A 16,949-nucleotide genomic window follows, 5' to 3' on the forward strand; every position below is an offset into this window, starting at 1 on the left:
GGCGCAACATTCCTGCTATTGCGGTGGCAAGAGACATGTAGCACAGTCAGCTTCATAGCCAACAAAGTACGTGGGATTGTCAAATTAAAGTCTCGCGTATCTCTTTCTTTTTCTCGAGCTTCTAACCGACGTGGATTTTCTTACACCAGTCTCTCCCATGCTGAACCTGCCAGCTGCAAAGCCACCCTTCCATAGCCATGCTAATAAAACCAGCAATGCAGATACCGGCACTATCGCTAACGCTGGTTGCTCCAAGACTAAATTCGCGCTCAGCAGTTGGCACATTTTCCATGATTTCAGCAAATGTGTTCACGTATACAGCTCCGCCCAGTAGGCCCTCCCAGAATATAACGATGAAAACCATGTAGACGCTCGGGATAAAAGATAGCAACGCGTGCAGCGTTAACAGCACCAGGTTACCGACCTGGAGGAAAGAAGGGAGATATAGGTGCCGGATACGAATGAACGCGATAGATGAACGGGAGATGAATACGCCTAGCTGGTACAAGAATCCGTACATGGGATAGAAATCTCGGTACTCCTTAAAGGGGGTTGATTTTAAAGGGAACAGTAGGGTCGGAGAGACGCCTTGGTTTATAGTGTATTCAGCGACATAGACCAACAATAGCGGTAACATATAGGGGAAGAACAGCCCTCTAGCTCGTCGGACCTTAGACTTTAGCTTAGATAGAGCATCTATGCCGTCCGTGGGAAGGTTAGCAGATATAATTGCCGACTCAGGCGCAAGGAGGCTAGAAGTAGCATTGATAGTTGACAAGTCATCCTCGACTTCATCTTGCCTTATGTCTCGGTGCGGTACTGCCTGATAGCCCATCGCCCTCTTGTCTTGATGGAGCGGCTCCTTGGGCAATATTAGGAAGAAGCTGATAAACATAATTACGGGCAAGAATGCCGAAGCCAGCAGGCTGTCCTTAACAGAGAAACCAAACCAATCAGTGAACATGACGTATAATCCTGCACCAATGAGGCCGGCGGCGCCAGTGCCACTCCCCCAAGCAGCCAGACTCATGTGACCGTAATAATGAGTTAGGCCAAGGAAGCTCAGCTCTCCTGCGCCACTCGACAAGCTTGCAAATATTACTCCAGCCATCTTGACTCCGACAGATTTATCTGGTGGTGTAAGGGCGACCATGAACATGCCGAGGGACGAGATGACGACGAGGGCGATTATACGTAGCCAATATGGGACCTTGTGAATGAAGTATGGCGCGATTAATTTGGTGAGGAACGAAGGGAGAACATCGGCGAGTAGGACGAGTCCTTTGGGCACGTCGGATCCGACAAGGTCTTGGGCGGCAGAGAGGATAATTACGTATAAGACATTGTTGATTAAACCTTGGAACACGCACGTCAGTAATATGCAGATGCGATTAGGGAGAGGAGAAGAGAAGAGAATCACAAACCAAAGAGCCAGAACGCAGCTAACACCGACGTGTCGGCGTTCTGAAAGATGGAGGCAAGTCGAGCCCGGTAGAGGGCCCAAGACGAGGCCGGCGAGCCGGGAATAGGTAAGAGACCTGAAGACGCTGGCAAGCGACTCATCGTAGATATTTAAGGTAACTACGCTTACATATATACTGTTACATATATACTGAGTAAGACACAGCTTCTCGATGAGAGTTGGTCGTCAAGATCGTCGTCCGTTACATGTGGTTAGGTATATAAGAATACAGGTATGTTAGGTCTAGGTATGTAAAATGACGAGGACTCCGTGTGACGAGAGCACGGCTTAAGGACTAGATGCCTGCTATCGATAACACGGCCCATCCAATAGGTACCTATGGTACCTATGATGTACATCTTACATCCCCGAACGGGAGAGAATTTCTTGGAAGAACATAAAAATAGTATAAAAATATTATAACATAAATACTAATACCAGTAGATACAGCAAACAGCAAACGGGTTCAGCCATCTACAAATCTCAGAAATCGTCGTTCGCTGTACTCGGTAGGTCTCCCAACGGTGACCTGCGCGTATTTGCTTGATAGATCCATAACAATCGTGAATAAAGTCTGAGCTTTGGAATCGACCTCCTGTTTCCTGTTGATAGAAACCGGATAGTCCTTAGTATCCTTGAAAACCTCAAAAATTGTGTCAAGAGTTGGCTCGGATATTTCAGCTGCGAGCTCTTGGATTCGGGATAGACGGCAAGGGGAGTCTTCTAGCCATAACGGCTCGTCGATACCCGACTTGTCTAGAAGAAGATGGTTCGTATGACATACCCGCCCCTTATCATCCATTGGTAACTCCTTCACCCAACGGCTCGTACACTCGAGACCTACCGACCCTGTCGCATCTCCTACCAATACGTGCCCGCCTCCAGCGACGCCAGACGACTTGATCAGTTTCACCGCTTCCTCTCGAGATCTTGATTCTAATACGGCGCGAAGGGCGAAATGTATAGGTAATTTGGATCGATCAAGGCCGTGGCAGCGAATTGCGTTCAAGCAGCAACCGACGCCGTTGGAATTAAGTCCTATTTTCCCAATAATACCAGCTTCGGTCACCATGGCAATATCCGGAATCTCTAGATCTGGCTGTGATATGTAGCATATTATGAGGTTTGGACCTTGTTCTATCCTCCAGTCCCAGTTCTGACCAATGAAGGATTTCGACTTGGCTGACCAACCCAAACTCGTACAGCCATCGCTAGGGATATCTGTTATCCCGTTGGATGTATCAGAGAAGAGGCCAAAAGTTATCTCGGACCGTATGTTTAACGCTAGGATATCTAGAAACTGTATATGCGCCCCATCGGCAATGCCGCCAATTTCCACAAGGTACCGCGCTGCGATCTTCTTCAGGATGTCATGATATTTTGACGCTTCTTGTAAGACCTCTGCCCAGGTCATCGAGCAAGACTCCCAAAATAGCTGTTTATAAAAATCGATAGACCCTGCTATCTTCTCTTTGGCTAGCTGACCATGGGTAAACCCAATCTAGTAAGATCTTAGTGTCGTCTATATATTGAGGATGATGGGCTACTAGTTGCTTTTCAGAGATATACCTCGTAAGGGGTTCCGCTGCACCGGATTTCGAGCATCTTGTTATTTAATCGTGATGGAATTTCGAATGACTGGATGATTAGATACGCTCATCATTCAAGTTCACGCGCTTTAAGTGGTGTAGAGGAAAAGGTTACTAAATAGAAGGGGATCCTGGGTCGCTTTGGTGGTGCTTCTCCGCACGAAATATACCAAAAGCTACGAATCTAGATGTGTTGCAATGTTCTCTTTGTATGATGAAGAAGCCGTATACCCTTCTACAATTCTATTCGTATATGTGATTATTGATATGTGATATATAACATATATTCCAAGTAGGTAGCGAGGATGTACCTACGTATTGAGTTATACCTCTATCAATAGATGGTGTTGCTAATATTAGAGCTGTATGTATTAAAGACCCCAAGTTCGAGCTTTTATACCTATGTATGTATAAATAGCTAACATTCCTAGGCCTTCAAGCCTTTTATCAGAGGTGTAGGTATGTATAAGTGGTTGGACAGGTATAAAGCAATATCTTAGGTACATAAGTACCTAATAGATTACCTAATGTTAGGTACAATACAATACATGATACTATTACGTAGGTGGTGCGGAAAGCCCCCACCAAGGTTTCTACATAAGAGGTACATATGTACCTATATACATATGCGCCTTGACGATTACGGTTGACCAGACGTACCACTGTGCCAAAATGAAAAAAAGTAATCACACACTAAACTTAAGTTGGTAGGAAGTCACTTGCCACATTTAGAAAATATTAAATGTGTACTTCTAAGCCTCATTCCGGCTTATTGTAATAGACATATTGATTTAACCAGTATTTCAACTACCATATCAGGTATATACTCAAATAACTTCACAAGTTTGGCAAGGATAACATCATAACTGGTATCATTTAATAGCCCTAATTGATGCGAAAATAATGATATAAGTTGCATTCAAGTCGGCCTTTTCGTTGTTGTGTTATAGTAAAATCAAATAGCGGTTGTCTTGTCTGGAGAGGGAAGCACGTGACATCCTTTACAAGCACCTCGATGAAGTCTTTTCAACTAGGCTCCGAATACTTCAATATAAATATAATACTCAATACATATCGTATAAGCATGCAACCTGGACCATTACTTTCGCATCAATCGAAGCTATAGAATAGTACTAATTATACTGTTGTAATTGCTGAAATCGTAAAGTTATTTGAATGTGTAGTTGACAATTGAATCCTTTAATTTGATTGGTTGATCTTGAATTTAGCGATAGGGGTAGCCCGTTAAGGCTTTCAAAAGAGCCTTACTGGCAATACCTTTATCTTAGTTACACCCTTTCGTACAACCTCTTATTCAATTCAATCAATTGAATTCAATTACGATGCAAGGCCTGTATGTCTCATTATACTGCTTTTACTCGGTCGCATGCAGTTATTGCGAGGTAAAAAGGCTGAAAACGTGGTCCTGATGTAAGGTTGAAAGGTACCTATGTATTCATATGAGGCTGGCTGGCTGGCTGGCTAGCCAATCAGGTAGCTGTATTGTACGAGGCTATTTGATTTGGTGAGATGCTTGTAAAGGGTGTCACGTGCTTCCCACTCCAGATAATCTCTATTTGATTCTACTATAGCATAACAACGAAAAGGCCGATTTGAATGCAACTTGGATCATTACTTTCGCATCAATTGAGGCTATTAAATGATATCTGTTATAATGTTGTAATCGCCAAAACTGTAAAGTCATTTCAATGTGTAGATGTGGTAGTTAGTTGAAAATTGAATTGAATTGACAATTGAATCCTTTGATTTGATTGGTCGATTTTAAAGGTTAAAAATAAACATACCTTTTTGAGGCATATCATATATAACGCTATAACGCATGTATCTATAAGAAATAATTCATTTTTCCTATATAGAAGTGCGAAGTACCGCAATAAATCGAGCTAATTGCGCTAACCTGTGGCTGACTACCCTTTTAAGCTAAGTTTACAGATTTTCTTTCATTTTGGCACAGTGGTACGTCTGGTCAACCGTAACGATAGCCAAGTTGAATTGGAACACTTTCTTTTTCCCCTCCGTCCTTCTCATTCGATACATACCACTGGAGTTGCGACAGTTGCGACATACCCCGACAACACCAACCACGATCACCGATGCCAAGCTGTTAGATAGAGAGACTCCAAACTCGGAACGCATCATACCAAGCTCTTTATAGTATACTCTCTAGTATATTATATATCATATATTACCATGATATCGTATAAAAAGGGCGTCAGGGTTGCGCATACCCATGCACGCACCCGCCATTCCATGCGCCATTCCCTGCCTACCACCCAAGCTGAGGCAGCCCTGGCAGCGTTGTATGGGAAGCCCCAACATGGAGTTGGTGACGCTACCAGGCAGCTAGGCTAGGCGGAGTGGGTAGGCCGCTGTTCTGCGTCTGACCTCACCGAGCCTTGCTATATTGATCGTCATCTAGTTGTCTAGCCGTTTATATAATATATAAGAGTCGAACCACCTTCATAGTTATAGCTATTATAACTATCACAGACGACGCCGTCTACAAAATCTATCTCCTTATAAAACCCCAAATAAGCGTCGTGTTTCAAAGATGGCTACACACTATACACACTATAGGCATACCGGCGCGGTCGACATACAAAAGCGTACGCGACAAGAGCGTCGGTTTGACGAGATCGAACACGACCTGCCCAATTTCTCGCCCTTCACATCTGCGCCGACCCCGACCGATCGAGTACTTCAGCTTTTTTCATATTTGGGCAAGAAGAACCCCTTTCCTCGCTCTATTACGAACGAAGACACCCTTTGGTTGCTCGATAATACTGCCTATCGCAATGAGAGTACGGGAAAATGGGAAGCAGAATTTGTTTCAGCCGCCTTCTCTCAACATTCGTCTTGCGCCGTTATCGATGCCGTAAGTGCCATCGCCGGTAAGATCGATTTGGATAGTAATGACCCGAATTATCCTACCATCGAGGAGCGCATTAGACCGTTCGTGCAGGATATCAAGCCTGGTGCTCAGGCCAAGGCGTTACAGGGAGGGAAGACATCGCTCAAGCTTGGTCCTGGTGGTAGAAATGGCATTAGTAACGATGTTAAGAGCCTCCCTGAAAACAAAGGTGGTAGCCTTGTTCCCACATCTGCCGAGGTCCCGAAAGGCGCCAATGGCATACTAGAAATGAAGACATTCTACGCCGATCCTGAGGGTTGGGGTATAATATCCGGTAGGTATTTATTTAGTCGCAAGCGTGTGAGAGTCGCTAACAAAGAACAGATATAGACGACACAATCAAGATCACTCAGACAAGTGATCCCATTGGTATCCTGCGGACGACTTTCCTCGATACGCCTGCAGTCTGTCCAGGGATGCCGGAACTATACCGGTTTATTCAATCCCTTATCCAGAAGTCTTCGCCATGGTTTTATCTTTCCGCATCGCCGTATAACCTATATGGCTTCCTTCGCGACTTCCGCGAGAAGAATTATCCGCACGGCACCATCATTCTTCGTGATGCTAGCTGGATGAGTTTACCGGGTTTACTAACGACTCTTACTCTTGGTACAGAAGATTATAAGATTGATCGAATGGAAAAGATACACTCGTGGCTTCCGAAGAGGAAGATGATTTGTATCGGTGATTCGACCCAATCTGATCCTGAGGCTTATGGTGAGATGTAGGTTGTTTTCCCGTCACCTAGGCCTTTTTTTATTACTTCTGACCTGGGATGAATTCTAGCTATCGGGCATACCCTGGTTGGGTTAAGGTGATACTCATTCGGAAAGTTGAAGATATCGCGGCCATCGGCATAGAGGCAAAGAATGAACCGGAAAGGTTCGAGAAGGCCTTCAAAGATGTGCCTCGTAATGTCTGGCATGTGTTCTCGGACCCAGTCGAGTGCCGTAAAATCATCCAGGATGCAGTGTCAAACTCATCTTGAACTGCTTTGGTTGAATAAACAATGACGCTTCTCTTTGCAGGTTGGCACGATATTGCGTTGGAAATTGCTTTAACCCTTTTAATTATGTGCCTTTACTTTTTAAATACCCGCCCTTACGATGAAAGCCAGCATTTAGTACAGACTTGCGTGATGTAAAGTAAAGAAATGCCCTCGACGTCATACGATCAATATAATTCCCCCGCACAAGACTTAGATGCAAGGAGTTTAGATGCAAGGAGGTATCCACTCAAGCAAGACTTCTGTCCAATCTTCTATCTCACGGCTATGCCGGAATTCATGACGCCGCAATATCTACAGACACTGGATATTTATTTGAATATTTAAGCTCACCTAACCCCGTCGGAGCTCTTCAGATATAGCATCCATATATCTTCCAAGTTTCCGCATTTATCAACCTTAGTCGGCCTCCCCTTTTTATGTTCAAACGCCGACTGCTTTCTGGAGTAGTCTATCAAAGAACATCGTCGTGGACCAGGCCTTCCGCACGTCAATTCCCTACTTACTACTCTACTTACCTGTACCGGCTCAACATGTCTGCTCCTAAGCGACAAAAGTCATCGAAAGACGTGCCATACGAGCTTTTATATTGGCCCGGCATACCCGGTCGTGGAGAGCATATACGCCTAGCGCTTGAGGAGGGCGGGGCTACGTACAAAGACACAGCGCAGATTGAGAAGGGCATTGATCAAGTAACCGCACAGATCGACGAGGGTAATGTAGGCGACGATCTCAACCCGCCGCCTTTTGCGCCTCCCATCCTCCGTCATGGTGATCTTCTCATCTCTCAGACTCCTAACATCTTGTTGTATCTTGGGCCCCGGCTTGGGCTGGTGCCGAGTGAAGACGATGAGGAGCATCCAGACGCATTGTACAAGGTCAACGCGCTTGCTCTGACAGCCCTTGACGGTCTGAGTAATGAGGTTCACGATTGCCACCATCCTATCGCTTCTGGGCTGTACTACGAGGACCAGAAGGAGGAAGCGAAACGGAAGAGCAAGGAATTTGTGAAGACCCGTCTCCCCAAGTTTCTAGGATATTTTGAACGTGTGCTGCAGGGTAAGGCAAGCGGAGAAGGCCCGTGGTTGTACGGTGGCCAGTTGACCTATGCAGACTTGGTGCTATTCCAAGTGAGTCTTCTTATTTCTTCCCTCATCGTTCCATCTATCTAAATGTTTCCGTTTATACACCATATACCTAACACAGGAGCCGGGTCAATGGACAGCCGCTAACATGTACTAGTGTATTGACGGCACTAAATTTGCCTTCAGGAAGGCTATGGCCGCAGCCGAGAAGTCGGGCAAGTATGCGCACGTGTTTAAGCTATATGCCGCCGTGAAGGAACGGCCCAGGATTAGTGAGTACCTGGCTAGTAAGAGGAGACAAGACTATTCGATGGGCATCTACCGATACTATGACGAATTGGACTTTGGACCCGAAGGTCGAGATTGAACTACATAACAGAGAAACATGATAGGGTATACTAGAGTTTAAATAAAATACTTTACTTCCAGGACCCCATTTTAAGATCAGTTCTAAAGAATCTAACATTTTTAATAATATTCTTAAAAGTAGTTGTACTTCGTTTTATTATAAGTATCAACGATAAGTTGTTTGATTACATTGATGTTACGAAGAATTCCGTCTGTTAATATCTTACGTCGACAGGGACTTTTTAACCTGTAGTTTAACATGTCGGTTAGCTCGTGGTAGTTACTTGATTTATGGATCAAATTTTCTCTAAGGAGTAAATTTAATAATTATTTTACTTCTTTTAAACCTTCGTCGTTTATTGCTTACCTTAAACTACGACTCCAATAGCAAATTTAATTGCAAGGTAGGTTAGGTATCCCAGATAAAGAGCTTGCGTTACTAGTCGAATATTTATTTTAAGCCCCCGAGCCACGCTTCTAACCAACACTACCGATTCGATTTTGGAGTACCAAAACCATAGTCTCGGGAATGACATATTTAGACTTGGTCCGACTCTAAAAGCGATCGTCCAGTCTCAATCGAAAATTGATGGCCGGGTCTTGACATTTTCAAAGAGGTTCAAATGCCAAGACCCGGCCATCAATTTTCGATCGCGACTGTCGTCTCGGCTTGACCTTACTTTATAAGGTTTCGCTGAACGGCTGTTTGAGTTGTAATTCGTGCCTCCTACTCGCGCCTCTCAACCCTAACGATCCTACAAGTTTATGTAAACGAATCAGTCATATAGTGGTGCCCGTTATTCTTTCGCCACCTACAAGGGTTGAGCCGTGTTAGGCTTAAGCGCTCAGGCGCTTTGCTCGGGAGACGTAGATTCCGGTCGATGGATGGCGATCATTGGTCATAATTCCCGAATGAAACTGTGGTTTGTGATTGCACCGCATGGTGTACGGACCGGGACGGTTTGGTCGCGAAAGGATATACATAGTAAACTAGTATGTTACCTATGATATTACCTATGGTGATGATACTCCGCGTGATCCGCACGTAGAAACAAGCAACACGCTCGAATCGAGCCAAGCCGTGAGTTACGAATAAGTTAGATACCTAAGTCTTACAATCTAGACTCCCGGGTCGGTCCGTATTAAGTAATATATTGTAAAAGTAAACGCTACTCCGTACGTAAGTGTTAATATATATGTCTTTTTATTTATTTATTTTTTAAAAAAACAATCCCATGTTGTGACTTACACTATTGAGGATCCCTACCATAAACTCCACAAAAAAATGAAACCATGGGCCCATCTGCCGAACCAAAGCATGACGAGCCCAAGTACCTGGGCCGAGACACCTTTAAGCAACTTAAGAAAAAGCAATATCCATGAGCATTAGGTATGTATATATAAGCAAAAGCCTTAGTTTATGTACGCTCTCCTGTCTCAGAATCTAAATACGATCGGCGCTGTCACATGAGTCTGGCTTCATGCGGGTTAAATGTCTTGTAGTGGGGTCGATAGGCTAAACAGGTAAAGCAAGTTACATGGATGGGTTAGGTATACCGTACGATGTTTTCTTTTTTCCTTTCGCTTTCTTTTTTTCATTTCGGCCGACGCTGTTTCAAGCCAAACGAAAAGGAACATAATAGCGGTTGCAGGGATCGATAAGTCGGTGTATGTACATAAGTGTTCAAGGTTAATCGAGCGGGTCTCTTCGCATACACTCACCTATAATAGTATAATAGTAGCACATATTACATACTGCAATGGAATGGTAATCCTTCTGCAGCATAAACAATAGGGCTCATAGTGGATACTTACATTAAACTACCTAGTATACACTATGTGGGTAGTTGATGTCAGGGGGACGAAAAAGAAAGAAAAAAAGACTCGGTTAATGTCACTTAGGTACACTAACCTAGTGTAAGACCCTGCGTACATGCAACTATGTAAAGCTAAAATAATGGATCGGAAATTATTGCGCATTATTTTTAGTCTATGCAAGTTCTCGAAGCTTTCGAAAAGCTTTTTTTTATGGGTAATAATATTTACCAGAAAACAAAATATCGATTTAGAACATAGTGAGCAGCGGATACTAATAAATCTTCCGCTTGCTAATTCGATATATTGCAATAACTAATAGGTTATAGTAATGGAAAGCCTTGCTTGTTGCGACTCGAGTAAGCAAGGTTACCGGACGGACGGGAATATTGTAAGTACAGCCTTACCAAAATGAGCTGCATCTTAAAAGAGGAGCCCGAAAGAGGAGTTCCACGTGTCGCCGTGACACCGGGAAGAGGTAGACTAAAGAGTCCCGAATCCACATACCATGTACATAGCATACATGGCAGCATGGTAACAGGCTTCTTGCAATTGGAAGTGATTCCAATATTCTTGGGTGGGAATCCCTTCATTTGCCAGCGTGAACTTACCTCGGAAAACAGACTCTCAAAACGACAACGGCATCCAAATAGGTATACTAACTGCCTGGACATAATACGTCAAAAAATAATTCATCGGTGTTAAAGACTACTTTGTAGGATTCCCGACCGCAACGGCCTATCATCGCACCTAATCAGGTAGGTTACATTAGCGACTCTGACAGAGGTCGGCGTTAAACGAAGAAGACCGGAAGACAATGCGGGATGGGGAATTCCCTTGCCCCGATAACGACGGTGAACAACATATAATTTAGGTCTAGATCTAAAGACTATATAGTCTATAGCACCGTAAAGGGGTACCTAATATCATAAATACATACTCCGTATACTCCATTGGGAAATACACTGATAACCCAGGTTACGTAGGTACCTAGGCTATTACCAAAAGGGCATTTTGTAAATGAACAATCCTAAAAGCCGATAAGCCAGGTAAGATCCTGCGAAGTTGCGTGACCTACATATGATGCACGCGAGGTCGCATTCATCCGTCTGACGTTAAACAACCATATGTAGCGAAAGACTGGAGTGACAGAGTGAGCAAGCGTATCTCTACTAATGCACAGTACTGAGTTAGTGCATAACGGCCTGCCACCAAGGTTGTCGATCAGGATTATCGGTCACTTCTACATATACATAGTTGCCGCAACGGCCAAAACCGGGACAGCTCCTCTTACATAGGAGAATCTGGTTGAATGCTTTGTAATCTCTCCTGGGTCTTTTTTATAGCCTTGTTCTTATCTGATAGTTACATGAGAATACCAAAGCAATAATACCTTGTTAGCGAATACGATCCTTTTAGGGGCCGTGTATGGGTACCCAATACCAACACAAAGCTTTTACGGAGCGGGAATATGCATAGGTTGAAGTGCAATATCCGCAGACGAATGCGGCTCGATTAAACACACTACCCTACTTAGACGGCATAGACAACCTCTGATAACGTGGCCGCATAATAGTTTTCATTTGAGTATGTTTGCTTCTTAGAAGCTAGCACGTCTTATAAGTGTGCGACGGCAGTTGACGAAGCTCAACAAGTGATGTTTTTGATATGTTATCATTATTCTTGCACTGTCCCGCTTATGTGTTCTATATACAAAAGAACGAAGCACGTAGAGCTTTCATAGATAAATGTCCGCGTGGGAAACCGTCGAACGGAGTATGTTTTTCATATAGTTAAAGTATAAAAAAAAAACGCATCCACGTCTTATCGGAATTTAGTCATCTCAAGAGCCCTGGTCGTGTAACTATATGATTCGCACTGCCTGCTTACCAGATGCTGTACTCGATGCTGTTGGCTTATTCTTAATAGAGATGTTCTTCGTACGAACTAGCACATAACTATACCTGCCGCCTTAATTCTAGCTAATTATATTACCGAAGCCTGGCTTGTCAAGACGCCAATGGTTTTCGTGGTATGTATGACTTGGAGTCTTCGGGATCCGGAAGATGGCTCTTGGCGTAAGTGGGTGGCATTTCTTAATAGCAGAACCTAGTGAATGAGATTCAATTCGGACTTTGTGTATTGTGATCACTTGTATCCGTCTACGGAAAACATTCGGCCTTTCTCCAAGGTTGACCATGTGCTTTACCGCCTTATGATGTCCTTCCTATCCAAGGTAAAAAAAAAATTTCTTTACCACACTTGAAGACTCTACCCTCGGGTTTCCAGAACCAAGTCGCCAACATAACGCCGCATAACCATAAATCCTACCTAAAACACCAGACTCCAAGCGTGCCAGATCCTATTTTGGCTCCACTGATGTGCTCACTCCTCGAAAGATGCTCATAATTGAAAAACGTGCAGCATGACCGAGCACAAAGTGAACCGGCACTATGCTGATGATTTACATCCTTGGAATAATCCAAAGCATTTCAACTCCTGTTATTTCCTTGAGATTCCGTTTAACTCTTTTGTCGAATTTGGTTTAGATGTATGGTGTGGACCTCTTGCTTCTCCTAATCATATGCTCCCATGGTGGTGGGGATCGCGGCCGGCAATCAGCTACATAGTAGAGGCTGTTAGTAGGTATGTCCTAAGGTTTAGTAATAAAAAAAGTAATAAAAAAAAGTAAAATGCTCCTCTCCCACCCCATTTCCCCTCCATGGGGGTAAGGGTTCTCAAGCCGGAAGATTGATATGCGAGTTGCGTTGTCTCGTTATGTTCCAGAGTACGAAGGTGGGGTGTCTTGTAAATGTCGATATCTGCGGGAGGATCCTTGCAAAAATCTGCAAGTGAGAGGATGAGGGGAGCTTACAGCATAATTCATCATGCCTGGTCAGAAATCTGTCAGTGACCGGTCAAGCGGTTTATGAAAATGAAGCAGGGTAAGCAACATGTAAGTAAGCGTGCTGCAAGGCTAAAGAAACGCTACCTTATTTCCAAATGCGTCACGTTCGGTGCGCAGACCTTGTTTGTTCTCTCATATACCGAACACCATCTCTGTACCACAAAGCGAAAATGCTGGCAACAATATTCTACCTGGTAAAGGCTCGAGTTAGAATATGCCACGGGTGTAATTCAGGCGCCTGATATAAGATATGTACCTGGGTATAATCACACATTATCGAAGAATTTAGACGACCGTTTCGACGCTATGTTCGAGAAATATGCAAGTAAACTAAGACAAATGATCTGGATGACGTTCAGTGAGTCACTATCGATTCTAGAGCCTTGATAATCAAAGAGATAGGGGGAATTTCGACTGTGCTCATATGCTCATATCTTAAGACGTGTAGATAATAATGAGCGAGGTTCCAAGGTGGGTGGAAATATGTGTGTATTTAAGCCTGCTGTATCGTCGATCGTGCTTTTCAACTGACAACCCGAAAGAAGTACAACACCAGGAACCCTTGGCCGGGTGTGCCTGGATTCATACAGACCACGCTACCCTTTCTCGAAGCGCCAAGACTAACCGCCCACACCTATCGCTGATGACATTTGGATGGGCTTGTTGATTATCGTCGGTGTATGTACCATGATCCTTGCGAGACAGGAGTTAGCCGGTACTGGAAACTTCTTATGCGGTCCAGTCTCCAGTCTCTAGTTTCTAGTCTCTAGTCCCTAGTCCCTAGTAGTCTTATAGCCTAACTAGGTACCATAAATAGGGCTTGGTTTGAACTTGCCAGGGAGAGCTATGTGGAAAAGCCACTGGGGTCTACCACTTCGTCGGTGGTCTGACAAGGCGGGTCTCTTTACTAGCGTTGGGCTACCTTGCTCAACCCTACAGAGTATTGTACCTATTGTATTGTATTGTACATTACATAGGTAGGTACCTAGGTAGGTTCGCGAATTGACACGAGTCGAGGTCCAAAACAAGCTAATTCCACGGACTATTCTCCGAGTTATTAAGCACACCCTGTACTTATCATCATGTACGTCAGCTAGAGAGATGGACCGCATGATATAAACAACAATAACAAAGCGCTTCAGTGCATACCTAAGGTAAGCAATCTCTTCTCCGGCTTACTGACATTGCATAACTGCGTTGCATTTAATCTTATGTTTACATAGGTACTACCTGTGTAATAGGTATACCTAATAAGGTACGGTACGTAAAATATAGCGAACACGGTGTTGTTATTACCATTATTGTCATTATTATTGTTATTGTCATCTTGTACCTACACTTACTTGTAGTACCGAGGACTCGGCCCAGTGTCCACTTATACAGCATGGGAGATAATGCCCGCTGCGAGAGTCTTCCCGACAACGCTGTCACCGCCGCCAATGAGAGGAAAAGCTAGAGCGGTTTGACAGTTTTGTTCCCTGTAAAACGGCTTAGGGCCAGTCAAGTACCGGGCTAAGGTAACGCAACAGGTTAGCAACCGCATGCTTGGATCTGTGAGTAGTCTTCTGTTTTCTGTTCTAGAAGAGCGGCACTAAAGCGCGCACTGAGACACTTACTCCACCGGTGAGAGACATGGAACAAAAACAAGAAACAAGTTGTTTCAAACCCGAAGCCCGTTAAAAAGCACATTAGGAGGTGACGCAGGTAAAGGAAGAAGACATGGGCAGATGGGGAAGATAAATATTTACCTACCCCTTCTATGTATCTGGTTCATTAGTCACAGGGGCTTTCATCATCGGGAATCAGTCCTCGGAAAAGAAATTCTCGATGGCAAGATGGGGAGGGGGGCGATGATCAAAGTATTACTGGGGGCTAAGTACCTATCCAATGCATCCTTTCGACACAGCCTACTATGTAGTAGCGATCTTGGATACATGCACAAAGCAAGTATAGGGAGCAGATCTTGAATTCATACATACACTACGTAGACACTGGCGGTACGAACTGAACTCTCGTGCGAACGAAAACGTCAACAAGTTTATTATGGCACCGGGCTGGAGTCGAGAAAGTCGAAACACACCATCTGCTCAAAGAAGTTGCACGTGGGCCATCTGGAGCCATCAGGATCATCGTGGCCGTGACAATATGCAGCCAAGAGTTGGTCATCCCCACGAAACCACGAATGATGGCCGAAATTAAAGCCAGCATTAAAGCCAGCGAACCCTTCCAGAAGCTAAAGTGGAGTTGATAGAGCCATGGTTACAAGGATTCGCGGCAGTTTCAGCCACTTACTTATGTATAATACATGATAAGCACCCCGTTGCCGTCATATGGTAGATATTTAAAATTTAATTAAAAAGGTAAACGACTCGATATCAAGTACAGTCGAGTCTCGCCATAACGAATTTTAAAAAACATCGATATGCATTCGTTATAGAGTGAATTCGTTATGGGATACAGGGTGCACGGACCGTACAAGCACTAAAAATAGGAAGCACAGACATAAAAGTTAAAACTTAAGCCATTTCAAGAATGCATTAGCCAAAATAGTACTAAATTTAAACTAAAATAGGCTTAGCTCTTATTTTTCATAACGAATTAAGTGGTGACTAATCTTTAAATTTAACGAATTCGTTATATGAAAAAATTCGTTAAATCCCATACAAAATTCAATAAAACACGATATGGATTCGTTATAAAGTGAATTCGTTATAGAGTAGATTCGTTATGGCGAGACTCGATTGTATATCTCGATGAAGATCCTTCAATGAAGATTTCTTTTCGTTAGTCACAAATTTTATATATTTTTCGGTTTAACAGCATAATAAATCTTTTAAAAGGTAACTGCATGATTTTACCATAGTTACGGATTGCGTACTTCTATTTTAAAAATCTTGTTTAAAGACCTGTTAAGCGCTCATGAACCAATAATGACCCCGAGAAGATTATCTTATCCAATGATTTTAACGTAAAGGGTTTTCAGACCTAAGTACCGGAATCTACTACGCCTAGTTAATATGAGATGAGCCACGTGGTTTAGCTTGGGTATCCAGCCTGTCCTTTAATGCTCGATGGAGACTTAAAAATAAAAGTGGAAGGATTCGCTCCAAATTCATACGCGAGGTACTAAAAAGTAAAACATACACTTAGATTTGAACACGAGGTCGTGCCGTTGTAAAATGATGTGCTAGATGTCGCCATACGTACGAGCATTATCACCCACGATCATCATTTCCAGTGGATACTGAAGAAGGCAAGGAGCTGAGAAGACCAGGGCAAATTTTCAACCAATAAAGGCTGACCCAGTACAGCGTCTCGGGTCGCATTTAAGTTAGATGAATCCACACTGTTGGAAGCAATTACACAATTACACGTTAATCGACAAGGGGATCATGGCAAGGATACAGATTTATGAATTCCTACATAGTGTAAGTAGGTAGGTAAGTAGTATTTTATTTATCACGCGAACGAATCTGTATAAGTGCATACATAGTGTAGAGTGTAGAGTGTAGATATTTAATAATGATAACCGTTGATTCTATCATGTTGGCTAGCGATAATTACCTTACTACATAGGTAAATGACATCGTCTTTTAGGTGCTGCTTTTGAACTAATAAGATCCGTGGGAGCGGCGCGGCTCGAACCGTTCCATGGCCAAGTTACATCAATCACAGTCGCATGCATATCACAAAGATTACATAGTACAACAGAATAGGAATAACCTACCTGGGATCAAAACGTCATCTCCTTTTTTCAATGTTGATTAATTTGCCATAATACGGCCCGTAAAGAAAAAGATTTGA

General features: G+C 43.5%; 4 protein-coding genes across 4 annotated transcripts; 2 read left to right on the plus strand and 2 right to left on the minus strand.

Annotated features, from left to right (window-relative positions):
- Positions 1-121: 121 nt before the first annotated feature.
- Positions 122-1,563, minus strand: F5Y00DRAFT_254594 (Batten's disease protein Cln3; the record flags this gene model as incomplete). The annotated part of the gene is made up of 2 exons (XM_048010187.1): positions 122-1,356; positions 1,425-1,563. The coding sequence occupies 2 exons, from the start codon at positions 1,561-1,563 to the stop codon at positions 122-124; spliced, it is 1,374 nt and encodes a 457-aa protein (XP_047862447.1).
- A 346-nt stretch (positions 1,564-1,909) lies between these two features.
- Positions 1,910-3,436, minus strand: F5Y00DRAFT_243829 (AAT-domain-containing protein). The gene is made up of 2 exons (XM_048008736.1): positions 3,032-3,436; positions 1,910-2,963 (listed from the first exon to the last, which is right to left on the minus strand). Exons 1-2 carry the CDS (start codon positions 3,065-3,067, stop codon positions 1,929-1,931), a joined length of 1,071 nt encoding a protein of 356 aa, XP_047862448.1. The 5' UTR covers positions 3,068-3,436; the 3' UTR covers positions 1,910-1,928.
- A 1,981-nt stretch (positions 3,437-5,417) lies between these two features.
- On the plus strand, positions 5,418-7,190 carry F5Y00DRAFT_143352 (uncharacterized protein). The gene is made up of 3 exons (XM_048004389.1): positions 5,418-6,257; positions 6,308-6,707; positions 6,770-7,190. Exons 1-3 carry the CDS (start codon positions 5,624-5,626, stop codon positions 6,969-6,971), a joined length of 1,236 nt encoding a protein of 411 aa, XP_047862449.1. The 5' UTR covers positions 5,418-5,623; the 3' UTR covers positions 6,972-7,190.
- F5Y00DRAFT_143349 (glutathione S-transferase domain-containing protein) lies at positions 7,177-8,510 on the plus strand. The gene is made up of 2 exons (XM_048004388.1): positions 7,177-8,119; positions 8,232-8,510. The coding sequence occupies exons 1-2, from the start codon at positions 7,409-7,411 to the stop codon at positions 8,439-8,441; spliced, it is 921 nt and encodes a 306-aa protein (XP_047862450.1). The 5' UTR covers positions 7,177-7,408; the 3' UTR covers positions 8,442-8,510.
- The last annotated feature ends 8,439 nt before the right edge of the window (positions 8,511-16,949 follow it).

The sequence above is a fragment of the Daldinia vernicosa genome (genome assembly GCF_022497035.1).
Source record: "Daldinia vernicosa strain CBS 139.73 unplaced genomic scaffold F5Y00scaffold_43, whole genome shotgun sequence".
NCBI classification, from domain to species: domain Eukaryota; kingdom Fungi; phylum Ascomycota; class Sordariomycetes; order Xylariales; family Hypoxylaceae; genus Daldinia; species Daldinia vernicosa.